Genomic DNA, 13,782 nt, shown 5'->3' on the forward strand with positions numbered 1-13,782 from the left:
CTGAGCATCTGGGAGTCCGGCATCGTGACCCGGGCTGATTTACGAACCATCTCCTTTAATTAAATTGTTTCAGTGACAGAGCCGGTAAAAGCTCGTAATGGATTGGGTACTCTAATGTAATGAAATTACTCCCTTTCTGACTTTAAAAAAATGAAAGGTAGAGGGGTGGGAGGAGGAGGGGGAGAACAGGAGGGGGGAGGGAATAAAATGCAATTAATATTTACAGAGAGTTGACAGACGGGGTGGGCTGTACGCTTTAGCCAGCCTCCTGTTCACTCTCCTAATGTCTGTCTCTCTCTCTTTCGCTTTCTCTCTCTCTCGCTCTCTCTCTCTCTCAAACCCCCCTCCTCCCTCTTTCTCTCTCTCTCTTTCTCTCCTTCTCCTCCACTCACGGGGCAGTATAGAGAGTGAGGTGATAGGCTGCAGCCAGACAGGCCACTTTAGCCAGCTGGTCCTTTTCTTTCCTAACCTGGCAGGCTGCAGTGAGACAGAGGTGAGAGCTGAGATCTGAGTGTGTGCTGTGCGCTGCCTGGCGATAACCTACTTACCACCAGCCCCCCCAGCCACCTCCATCACCAGCCCCAGCCACCGGCACTCCTCCTGCAGCCCTCACCTCCAGCAGCCCCCTCCACCCTCCACCTCCACGCCTGCAGACAGACCTGCCGCTGACTCCTGTCTCTCATCTCTCCTCAGGCAACTGGACAGCAACCACATCAGCTGTATCGAAGATGGAGCCTTCCGAGCCCTCCGCGATCTGGAGATACTGTGAGTCCCCCTCCTCCTCCTCCCCTTCCTCCTCTCCTCTGCAGGGACCATCTTCTTTTCCCTTTTTTCCCTCTCGCTATCTCTCTATCTTCCTGTGTTTTCTGTTGAATGTCCCCCAAGGGCAAAGTGTGTTGCATTTGAAGTCGCAGCAGCGCGGCGTACCTACCTGTGCATGCTACCTGCGGCAGCAGTGATAGTGTCATCCTCCTGAGGTGTTAGTCCGTCTGTCCGCCGTGTGCATTCTGTTTCTCTGTATCGACTGTGTGACCGCGGTTTTAAACAGGCTCATTTGTCATTCTGTGCTGCATTGTGACATTAAGCTGCTAGCTAGCGCCTTGCAAGGTGTCTTATGTGTTCGTCACTTTTCGAAGCATCCTCTGTCTGTGCACTGTTGCTTGTTAAAAGTATTTAGACGGTCATCTGCTGTGGTGTAATATATGCTATGTCTTGGAGAGATTCCAGAACATTCAGAACCTTGTCAGGGAATAGTGTCAATGCATTGAATCAACTCAGTAGGAAAACTATAGGCTTAGCTTGTGTCCTCGGTCCCAGTGTAAAGCTTTAAACTAGACTCAGTACTTGGCCTGACAGACACTGTTGCATGTGGGTGGTGAGCTGCTGCTGTACTGTCGCATGGTGTCTGAAATGCTTCCCTGAGGCTGAGGGTGTTACTGGGGATCTGGACTAGTTCGGTCTGGACTGGTCTGAGTGCCAGGGGGAGGGAGGTACATGCCCCTGCAGCCCCCCCAGGCTGTGAGGTCCTGGTGCAGAGGGGTTCATTGGGGGCACCTCCAGCCCTAGCACAGTGAAGATAACCCAGTCAGCACTACTACGGATATGATAGGACAGCAATAGACAATATTGCTGGGGGAGAGAGACAGGGATTTCATTTCCCAGATACTAGCCCATCCATCAGCTCTTCGGCAGGGCGCTAAATGCAGTTGTCATCCCCCCTGAGAAGGGCTCATTTTGTGACCAATAGAGACATACAGTCAGTCTCACTTACCGGCATTACAGAAAACCTGCAAAAAAGCAGGTCGGTTTGTTAACATTACTTGAGGTTTCATATTAGGGCTGTGCTCAAAGGCAGTGCAGAAAATGTTGGAATGAATGATAGTGCTACTGGACTGGCTGTTCATTCTGAACATCCTTCTCCCCCTGCCCTAGGCGTGCCTCAGCTCATAGAGCAGCTAGCGATGGTTTCATGACCACAACACAAAATGGCACGATGGAGATGAGATGGCGTTAGCCGGATGAACACACCAGGCATGAAAGTCAGCGTGTGTGGATTCAATTTTCATGAATAATACAGCACTTCCTCATGCTCGACCACAGCCCATTACGAAGCGGACATCTGTGGAGAATGTGAAGATGTAAATACATGTTGTTTAAAGATGATAATTCGCCCATATGTCCTTGCATCTGAAGACGATAATTGGACTCAGTGGCGTAGTGGTGGGTTTACATAGGTATACGCCACTTTTTTTCAGTGGGCATTACGTATACTCACTTCTTAATCCACACTGATGCGTATCAAAGTAGGAACTACACTCAAAATCTAAATGTCTAAGATTTTTCCCAGACCCCAAAAGTGGTCTCCTGATATGGTTAAGCATTGTCCAAAATTGTTGTTTTTCTATAATAAAAAAAAGAAAGTGTGACTTTGAGAGTGAAAAATAATGGAATAAATCTGAAACCTGTGAATTTCTGCCTCAGTTGACAGCCTCATTTATCTACTTAAATAGTAGGGCTACTATTAGCCTACTTGCACAGTACAGCTTGGGTTGGCCTGACTGAAAGACCAATATGGGATTTATTACTTTAAGTCATTCAGAGTACATGTCACTGTTTCTCATAGTATTTTTACACATCATTTTTTGCCATTCCTTAGGCCATTTGGGATTTTTTTGCAAAATTAGAGTATACCCACTTCTTCAGGAACCACTACACCACTGATTGGACTGGAGCACTAGGCAGTGATTGCCTTCCTAGAAACACATCATTTTAATTAGGTTATGCACTCTTGGTAGATTAGGCTTTTTCTGTGAGCAATTTTCTCTGAATTAGAATAAAACAAAGTGTTAGAATTTATGGTAGCGTACCTACAGATGTAGGATCTTAATTTGTGTCCATTTACAGCAGGAAAATAATGCTGCAGCAATAGGAAATGTGAATTATTTTGTGGATTATAATTAATGGACATTTATGTCGGGCAATCCATTTTTCGTTAGGGCAAATCAAATCTGACATTTCAAAGTGGAAATCACAAACTTCAGATGCCTATTTAAACCCAAAATACACTACAAGTTTGCATTTCCTGCCGTGCAGGAATATTCTCTGCAACAAAAGAGTGATCAAATAGATACAGTAAGTGGGCGGTATCCAGCTTTTCATATTGTCATACTATCCTTTCATATTGTCATACTGTCCTTCTCTTATCCCTAGATTTACGATATTACCGGCATAGCACACAGAGGGACGCTAAAAATGCAAGAAAAGCCCAATGGGCCTCTATTACCAGAATGCTAACAACATTTGCACAAACTAATAGCGAAATCATATAAATGCTGTTAGCTGAATGCTAACTAGCGAAAACGAACTTAAACTAATTGCAAAGACAGGCAAATCCAGCACATACAAGCATAGCTAGTAGCTACCGAATGGACATTTACAAGCGAAAGTGAACGAGAGAAATTGTGCAAATGAACAAAGTTGTAATGCATGCTTTTCTGAAAGAAGATGCATGTGTACACGGAGCAGAGGGGAGAAGAACGGAGGAGGGGGAAAAAACACTAGTAGGAAGCACAGGGGAAAAAATGGCAGCTGTACAGACAACTCATCCAGAGCTCTTTGACTTCTTACGGCAAACATTTAGTAGTGAATTGCATATAAGTGTAACTTCATCACCTCGTGTGCGCCACACAACAGAGACTCGCTGATAGATATAGAACGCTATGGACTCATCAGCTCCACCGTCTCCCGTTGTGTTATTTACAAACAGACACGTGACTGGCTTAACTGTTCTGGTTAACTATGGTAAGCTTCATAATGTAAAATAACAGGTGAAATGCTTTATCTCCTAACAGGTATTGCACAAGTTGATTGCAAAAAGTAGCTACAAATATTAAAATGTATTGAAAAACTTCAAATAAGTAGTTTTGATGGTATTGAAAAACCATCCCGTGGCGTTTTCCAAATACCCCGGTATACGGTATATACGGTATACCGGAAAGCATCTTCATGTTCAGGTCTATATCTATTCCCCAGTGTAACAGTGTAGAATTGAAATGACAATGTTCATGATGCAGAAGATGTCTATTTCTCCTGATAGCCAGTGTATTTCAGTGTATTTGTACTTGTGCCATCTTCTAGCCTTTGAATTGAACTCATAGATGAGATCCTCTCTCTTTCATGTGAAACGATCAAAGGGTATCACTGCACTAAAGCTGTACCTTACTGTTTATTTTTTATTTATTTTTATTCTATTTGATCTGGCATGGGAAGTATAGGTGCCTTCTAAGTGCCTGTGGTAAAGAGGAAAAAGCAAAGATAATGTATTATTGATGTAACAAATTTCTCCATGACCAGCCGTGTTTGTTCCACATAGTCAGACCACCATGTTTTTACAAAGTATTTTGGAGAACAAAATCGTAAAAAAAAAAAAAGGAAATATGTTGGTAATATGTGTTTTGTCCAGGAGGGAAAAACCCAAAGAAGAAAATTGGGAATTTTATAGTATGTAAATGGTAACTGGTTGACGAAATGATTTTACAGTCACAGTCAGATGGACAAGTTTTTACTGAAGCTGTCAAGAAAAGTGACATTTTTATAAGTGCTCCTTTGTAGTTTGATCTCAAGAAAATATTGTGTCCATATACCCCTTTTAAAAAACTGAGATTCGGGTGGTCGACACATCTGATGTTTCTAATCACAATGATCATTCAACTTCTTTAAAAAAAGATCAGCATCTGACTTTAGATATAAACAAGTCATTTCAAAGACCTCATTCCTATTGATGCATGGGTGGCTGAGAAATATCTCTGATCATAGAAAACAACAAATATTAAAGTCCTATTTCCCCCAAGAAGAATTCCTTAAACAATCACGTCAGCTCTGTGTTAGATGTTAAGCATTCCCCCAAGTTGCTAATGAATAAGAGCTGATTTAGTGGAGGGCTAAATAGGCCTCCATAATGAGAGCAGCTCTGTGACTTCAAATGACTGAATACAGTTTTAACGCCTGCCAAGCAACACAAAATAAATGATTGGCCCTTTCTGGTGATGAATTGTAATTTGTATTTAACATAAATGTGCTAATGACTGAACTAATGACTTCAAAGCTATCTTGGACATTTTCTTATATTGGGCATGCCTTGCATCTCAATGAGATGGAGAAAGGGCTGGAGCCAGCAGAGCACACTGCATGGTGGGCCAACATACAGCTGGGTGGATGGGTGGAGGGGATGGGTGGGCTAATAAGCCACTGATTCTTTAATGATTATTCATTGGACGGTTTCTGCTCTTAGGACATTTTATTTAAATAAATGTCAAGATGTCCTTGAAGATACTTGTCAAATGTGAGTTTCACTAGGCAAATGAATTGTGTATAAAAAATCTATTACCACATTTTATTGGATTTTTAAGGATCAAAATACTAGCATTGTATGAGAACACTGGTCAAGCAAATATTACCCTCAATTAACTGGTGGTGAATATGGTTTATAATTTCTTAACTGAGAGAGTAAAATTATATTATACTAGTGAAAACTATCATGATAAAAATGTGACTTACAATATGTTTATTTGTACATTATTTTATTGGTTATAATGTTTAAATCATGTGTTAAATCTGTCCTTTAGCTGTCACAAATCTATACAAGTCTGAAATGCTCTTTGAAAAGCCAAAGAGCATTCAGACTTGCCTGCAGGTCGTCTTTGGAAACCCCCGTGATCTTACCAGAGTGGTGCATGGCCATCTTCCATCTTCCGTCTTCCATCTTCCCCCCTCTTGCTGCACTCTCCAGAGCAGAGGGGCCGCTGCATATTTAATGACCACTTTTTGTACAGAAAAAAATCTGGCTCTCAATGAACACTACTCTCTTTTTTTGTGCCGACCTACCAGGCTCTGTCATTTTTTATGAGGAATGGAAGTGCAGCTGAGACATTTCCATGCTCAGTATCTCAAGGTCACTTTCACCTCATCACGCATTGATAAGAAAAGGGAGGGACCAAGTTTTCACATTACCACAAATGACCTCCCCCCTCCTTCTCTTTCTCCTTCCGCCCTGCCAAACACTGTCATTTGTCAATGTGTGCCCTCTGCATTTCCCTGACATTTTGACAGGGACCTCCGTGTTCCAACTAGAGTGATTGAGTTACTCCATAACCATCTGAATGGAGACATGGACTCCCCTCACCTTATGTTAACACTCTGTGATTCACCAGGCTTGTTTGATACTGCATTCTCTTCTATTACTGTTATTTTACCAAATGCATTCCTCCCCTTTGAGGTTACAGATGCCCTCTTTAACATGAGTAGACTTTAATTATGTTTTGAACCCGCTGGTGAGTGGTAAGCACCTCTCTCACACGAAGACCCATGGCATGCCAAATTACACCAACCAGGGTGGATACCCACCCCCACCACCCCTCCACCCCTGCCTCGTTGCCTACTGCCTTTGGAGTTGACGCGGTGTCATTTATTTGAACTGTTAAAAGTGCATTATTGGACCTGGTTGTGATTTGACTGTGGATAACCAGACTGAATGGATGCTGTATGGTGTGAGTGTTAGTGAGTGAGACGTTATATGCAGTGCGGCTCATTTGCTCTGCGGTGATCACCAGAAACTATCGCATTTCTGTGGCCACGTTTTGGTTCCAGAGCCGTCTAGGGCGAGACGCGTGGGTGTTTGATCGAAACCTAAATGCATTGGTTCAGAAAAAGATTTTTTTTTATATACAGGGACCGGTTCAAAAATATACTGTTTTTGCTATTCAGTGCTTTTGGTTTGGCTGGCCTTTACCTCGTATTTAAGTCACTCAGCTGTACCTTGGCCAGGCGATCATTGACGTTTCCAGGGAATTGATGTGACCTGACCTAGCCTCAGTCTCCTTGCCCCTCGGTCTGTATCCACTCTGACCTCACTTCTGCCTATGTCATAAACACTGCTGATGTTTCCTCTTGATTAATGCCTTTCTGTGGCCAGAGAGATTGAGGCCTAGTTGTAGCTCACTGAGGAGCACATAACCCAGAGAGAGAGAGGGAGAGAGAGAGGGGGGGAGACAGAGAGACAGAGAGATTGAGTATAGAGAGAGAGAGAGAGAGAGAGAGAGAGAGAGAGAGAGAGAGGGAGAGAGAGAGAGAGAGAGAGAGAGAGAGGAGAGAGAGAGAGAGAGAGAGAGAGAGAGAGAGAGAGAGAGAGAGAGAGAGAGGAGAGAGAGAGAGAGAGAGAGAGAGAGGAGACAGTCAGGGGCTGAGTCTTCTGTGTGAATCAGATATTCTATGCATGTTTAATCTCCAACACCAGTGTGCCTCCCAAAGGACAAATCAGTCTTTACCTCAGTGTGGTCTGATTGAAAGGTTGCCCTCAGCCAATAGAAGGGTCTTTATATGTCAGATAGCAGGCAGAGAAAGAGAGATGGAGAGGGAGGAAGTGAGAGAGAGAGAGAGAGAGAGAAGAAGTGAGAGAGAGAGAGGGGGGGTTGACGAGTGAGGAGGGGCTGTCATTAGCACACAAACAGCACTTTCAAGCACAGGAAATTGCCTTGCCACCAGACGTGGCCCCTTACGATATCTCTGGGTGGTGTGACTGCGCCAAACAGCGCAGTGGCGGTAGGGAGTGGGAGGAAAGAGAGGAACGACCCCACCATGTCCCAGCAGAGCCAACCCAATGCACAATTAATCACTCACTCCTGTGCGCCAGGACAAAAAGGGAAGGGAACAGCTTAGATTCAATCTGTCCTCATTTAAGCTGTAATGGCCTCATCAATGGCTCGGCACTCATGTCTCTCTCTCTTTCTGTCTGTCTGTCTGTCCGTCCTACATGTGCCCCTGGCTGCAATATGTGGCTGGCTAATACTGAGTGCCCTCCATCTACAGAACCAAAACCTGAATCCTCCTCCTCTCTTTTTCTCATCCCCCTCTCTTGTCCTCCCTCCTCTCTCCTCCTCCCCCCTCCTCCCTCCTCTCTCCTCCTCCACCCTCCACCCTCCTCTCACCTCCTCCCTCCGCCCTCCCTCTGTTGCAGATAGAATTTTCCAGATCCATAAAGCATGTCTCTATTGGATAAGATAATTTCCAAGTGCCAAGCGCCTCACTGTAGTCTTTTTTCTCTCATAAGCCCTCACTTAGACACAAAACACGTGGACAGGATTTTGAGCTGCATGTTATTTTTGTTTATCCTCTGCGAGTTCATTTGAATTAGTAGAATAACATCTGATTGCGGCTTTGTGCTTTAGCTGAACCCTCCACGCTAAGCAAAACAAAGGCAAACATTTCCATCCCTTTCGGATGGATTCCGTCACGCCGCAACAAGTGGTGGATGAGTTACGATGGCCGCAATGAAATTAGGCCCCATCTGGAGGCACTCTGCTCATTTGTTTTGACTTCAAGGCCCCAAAACTCCAGGCTGGTTCTGTAAACTCCACCGCTGCCTCGACACTTCTCAACCTGCCGCCTCCAACATTGCTGCCGCTGCGCCATTGGCTGTTCTGTTGGTGGTGGTGAATTTTATCCAGAGTTCCATGGCAACATGGTGGAAATGTCACATCTCACAGGGAGGGAAGGCATCTGAGACAATGATGGGACTCAGGAAGAGGAGAGCCACACACACACACAGACGGAACATGCAGATTGCCTGGTTCAAACACTCAAGGCTTTTTAAAATCAGACCCTCTAAACACACACTCTCACGGTGTCTTTAGGGAGGCTTAGTGAGATGATGAAGATGAAGAGAGAGAGGGATTTCACTCTGGTCGTTCCTGGGAAAGAAACAGACTCTTAAATCAGCCCCCACAAACACACACACACCCATTGTGAGGGAGAAATGGCCAGGAGCAGAACCCGTGGGAAACTTCACCTCTCGCCCCCTCAGATATTACAATGTGCCACTCTAATATGCCCGCCGAGAGAACAGTCAAAGAGGTTGGGGAAAATCTCCTCACCTTCAACCTGAAATCTGCTCTCTCTCACATTCACACACACCCAGCAACACATGCGCTCACACACAGCAACACATGCGCTCACACACACACACACAAACACACACACACACACACCATGGCAGAGCAGTGTGCTGCTGATGATGACACCATCATGTCGCATTGCGTGTCAGTCAGGCCCCTGATTTCAAGCCTCTGTGAGTCTCTGTGACTGAGTCAGCGCCACTGAGCCGTATGCACTCCTCCTGTCCATCCCAGCCCTACCCTCCCCTCTCCACTGCAGCCCCAGCCCCCCTCTCTGGTTTCAGCTGAGCCCTGGCTCCGAACAGGCGTCCTTCTTTTAAAAGTGAAGTATCCAGGGGCCCTCTCCAAAAAGCCTTAATGAGGGTCTGGAGAGAGGCAGAGAGCACTCGAGACCCCAAAGTAGGCCTTTTTGCAACTGTGGGAAAGCTTTCTTAGCATTGCAGAGAGCAAAGAAAGAAATTGTACTGGAAAGATATCTGAGAACCCGTACCTCGGACAGAGCCTGTCTCTGTTTTAAGGAGAAGTAATGGGGTCGGTTAATAGCAGAATAATCCCATTGACCAGGACATCGATAGAGCTCTAAAGAAAATCATAAAGTAACATTGTTCTGCTACACAACAAGTTATAATTCAGGATACTCAATTGATCCCATTAAAGCCTAGAAACAACATAATAGAGACACAGACACCATTGTCTTCCTGCGGCATTGTTTTTACTCAGCGAACATTCCCTGCTTTCATTAAGAATCAGTAGTTCAGTAGTGGTTCATTCAGGAAATAAATAACTCACGCTAATTCATGCTGTGCAGATTCAAGGCGGGGGAAAAACGAAATGTAAAAAGCTGAATAAAAGCAAGAGAGAGAGAGAGAGAGAGGGGGATAGGGAGATAGGGAGAGTGCTAGATGCTAGGTGTGTCAGTAGAACATGGCTGTTGGTGGAGGGAGAGTGATAGAGAGGTAACAGGAACAGCGGCAGTCCCCAACGGTGGAGTCGGAAAGAGAGCGAGAAGGACGAAGTGGGGAGGAAAAAGAGAGAGAGGTGGAGAAGGACGACAGGGATAGAGGGGGAGAGAGAAAGAGAGCGCAGATGGGCGAGAGAGAGCAGAGGGCGAGAGTAAGAGAGAGAGAGAGGGAGAGAAGGAGAGAGATTGAAAGAGAGAGAGAGAGCAGGGAGAAAGAGAGATTGACGGCTGGGGGCGGAGATCTGACTCCGCAGGCCCTCTAGACAACATGCGATAGCATCAACCTCATGAGCTGCTGGTAAAGACTCAGCTCCATCACTGCCTCCCTGGCTGGGGACAGAGAGAGAGGCCCTATACAGCACTGCAGCACTACACTACACTACACAACAGATGACATGTCCCCCCCTGTGACAGACAGACATGCCTGAGAAGCTAATGTCAGCTGCAACAGATCAGCCTATATTTAACCATTAGGCCTTTTTCTAATGTTCCAATATTAGATTAGCAGGTTAGTGGATTTTAACTAGGCAGACAAAGACCTTGAAAGAGCTGTTATGCGTGATTGAGAGACTGCTTCTCTAGTAGTCGACATACTGGAGGAGTTCTGTCATGTCTGTGTGATTACTGAAATCAGGACAAATGCACATGGCCCCCAGTAAATTGGATCAAATGTGAATCGTATGGCTAAATACCCTCTAGGACCCGACAGTGTTAAAAATGACCATGTTGAAATATGGATGTAGCTAAGCACATTGGCCGCTAACTCCTTTCTGGTTCCTCGTTATCACGACAGCCAACTCCTTGGAAAATCTCTCTCTGCCCAGGGGGGGGAAGGAGGAGAGAGGGAGAGATAAGTGAGTGTCCTTCCTGGGCAGAGGCCATTTTCCCCTGTAGATGGTTCAATATTCTAGGGTTTTACCAGGGCGTTGCTCCCTTATGCCCAGACAGACCCATCCCCGGCCCATGCTCTCTCACTCTCCCTCTCACCTCTCTCTCTCTCATTCCCGCCCTCTCTCTCCTTCCCTCCCTCCCTCCACTGTGGCAAAAACCCAGCAGTAGTTCTAAGCCAGATGAGCCTCCGAGCCACAGTGGCCTTGAGAAGGGGGATAGAGTTACTCTCTTCACTAGAAGTGCCAATTTGGTCAGCACTGACAAGGGTGATTCCGCCCCGTATATAATTTAATTGTGGAATAACAATCATTTTCCATGCCATTTTGTTGCCTTTTCCCCCCTCGTTCTTCATAATGTGTTCCCCCTGCTGATTGCTTCCAAAATAAATATTAAAACATCATTTAAAATTCCACAAGTATTTTATTTTAGGGGATTTTTTTTCTTCCATTTTTTTTGCGAGCATTGCTGTTGCCTGGATGGGGATTTTCCACTGGTCGAATTATAAATCTGATCACAGATATATTGAACCATGCTGCGTTGTGGTCATATCCATTTTCCTCCTCTCTCCTTTGTGGGTTTGAATTAGCCCGTTACAGTGCGAGTTAAAACATGACAAGACCAACAGAGTATCAACGTGGCGTCACACCAGTGGCCGCTGCCTGGTGCTCCCACCACTTTCCTTAAACATGCATGAACTGTAAACCAGCAGGTCAGTCTTTACTCTTGTCCACTCTACACTGAGGATCTGCTGCGATCGGCATTCTCTCTAGTCTCCTCTAAACCCTTATTACCAGTAATAGTACAGTAAGACCCCTGAACGCTGTAAAACAAGCACTTTCAGCACTTTCTGTTTCTAGCTACCGAGCCGATCCGGAACCATTAAAGTCCCAAATGTAGAAATAACAGGCGCACATTTAGACTTCCCAGGTTAGGTGGTGCAGAGGGGATGGGGTGAGCTGGAGGGGGATATCTAGTGACAGAGGGGATGGGGGGAGATGGAGGGGGTTATCTAGTGACAGAGGGATGGCTAGATTACAAGATGAAGTCAGCTAAGCAGTACTAATCACAGTTACTGTTGCTGAATGGAGAGAAAGGGAAGATGACTGCCGTCCACAATTACTGCTGCTTCCCTCCCTCCCTCCTTCCCTCCCTCCCTCCCTCCCTCCCTCCCTCCCTCCGCATGCTGCTGATAATATCATCGTTGTGCTAAAGCTTATTACTCGCTGCACGGGCAGCATCATATGGCCCACAACACAGGCAGACAGGCAGGCAGGGGATGAGGTATGGATAAACAGTATGCTGTGAACAACAGGCGTCATCCAGTACTCTGACAAGCATCTTTGTGTTGTTCAAACAAACTTGAAGCACTGAGGTGTATTCAAAAGGAACCAAATGGGGAGGGACCTACCTGAATTTGTCCAGTAGAAACTCTTGTTTTCGTTTCAACGGTGCAAAATGTTTTGCAACGTTTTTTTGCTAATGAATACACCCCTGCTGGGTGAGTGAGAAGGGTACCACTGCTACTGCTACTGCGCTACTACACTGGGCTACTTAGCTATATCACCTCTGGATACACAGAGATAGATACAGTAGATATATAGATAGCCTGCAGATAGGCGGCTCATTGTCCATTACTTGTGTTTTTTGTTTAATTTCTTTCGATCAGTGTGTTACTTTCTTACACCTATGCCTTTTTTCTTAAAGGTATTTTTTTCAGTTTTTTCTACTTGTGAAACCCAATGACTGTCTTTGTGGATTGTGGCTATTGTTTCTAAATGTACTGTCTGTCTCTCTCTTGCCTTCTCTTGCAGCACCCTCAACAACAACAACATCACCCTCATCCCTCTGTCCAGCTTCAACCACATGCCCAAGCTGCGGACTCTGTGAGTATATGATGAGGATACCATTGGATGTGTCCCAAATGCTACCTTATTCCCTATACAGTGCACAACTTTTGACCAGAGCCCTATGGCCATGTTCGAAAGTAGTACACTATATAGTGAATAGGGTGCCATTTGGGATTCAGCCATTGTGAAATACCACCAAGGAGCTGAGTAGAAACAGGATCCATCTCAGAAGATTATTATTCCATAATGAGTGGTTACCTCTCCATTGTTTCATGCTTATAATCATTAGATCCCAATTACCGCAACAAGGCATGGCTTCTTTAAGTTCACGAGCTCTGACTCCCTATAAAAACCCATTATGTTCCTTCTCACCTCTTACACACATTGTTGTGTTCAAACCCTGGGGCAACCCTGATGAGTGATTGGGCGGGTGGGGGGACGGGTGTCTCCAGTCGCCAGGGGGATGGAATGCCAGCTCACTGGGGTTGTTTACCCAGAAACCCCAGGGGGGTCTGAGGGCGCAGACATTGTCTTTCTCTCCGTCCACTGAGACCGGTGCTGTGCATGACTTTGTCACTGTACCCGCTTCACTCACATTGTCTCCCCAACCACAATCAATACAAATAATTACATAGTGCCCAAACTTGCCAGGATGTTTCTCTTCTGCGGCTGACCTTGGGTATTAAGCAGTGGGCTCTGGGACGCTTTGGTTATTATTACCATGTGGTGTGAGTGTTCCACTGCTGCACCATCCAGGACGAACATAAATAGTAGGGTGGTGTCCGCAATAGACAGGCAGACAGACAGACCTCCCTCCAGACTCCAGACCCCAGCCTCCAGCCCCCCCCAGTCATCAGCTCTTTTCCTGCCTGCTGCCGGTGCTCCTCGGGGGCCTGGAGCTTAGAGCTGTCCACTCCGCTACATGCTCCATGGCTCAGCAGTCTCCCCATCCCTATCCCCTCGCCTCCTCCTCGTCTCCTCACGATTGAATTTGCTGACGCTGGGATGGCCGACCTGCTGCTCCCTGGCCAGTATTGAATTATCTGAGCCGAGGCTCCCCCTTCTTCCCCCTACCCCACCCGCCCCTACGTATCTTGCTCCCAGTTCCTTTGTATTGAATCTTCTGGCTCTAATA

At 45.8% G+C, this 13,782-nt stretch overlaps 1 protein-coding gene across 4 annotated transcripts in view; it reads left to right on the top strand.

Annotated features, from left to right (window-relative positions):
* Positions 1-13,782, top strand: part of LOC121545412 (slit homolog 3 protein) — a 194,543-nt gene that overhangs the window by 119,481 nt on the left and 61,280 nt on the right. For 2 of the 4 annotated variants that reach the window (XM_045208274.1, XM_045208277.1), the window contains exons 6-7: positions 694-765; positions 12,612-12,683. In XM_045208274.1, coding sequence (XP_045064209.1) covers positions 694-765; positions 12,612-12,683 — 144 coding nt within the window. Of the gene's footprint in view, positions 1-326; positions 766-12,611; positions 12,684-13,782 lie in introns of those variants that run through there. The other 2 variants (XM_045208281.1, XM_045208280.1) reach the window with 2 other exon arrangements.

This window comes from Coregonus clupeaformis, chromosome 3 (assembly GCF_020615455.1).
Source record: "Coregonus clupeaformis isolate EN_2021a chromosome 3, ASM2061545v1, whole genome shotgun sequence".
NCBI classification, from domain to species: Eukaryota; Metazoa; Chordata; class Actinopteri; order Salmoniformes; family Salmonidae; genus Coregonus; species Coregonus clupeaformis.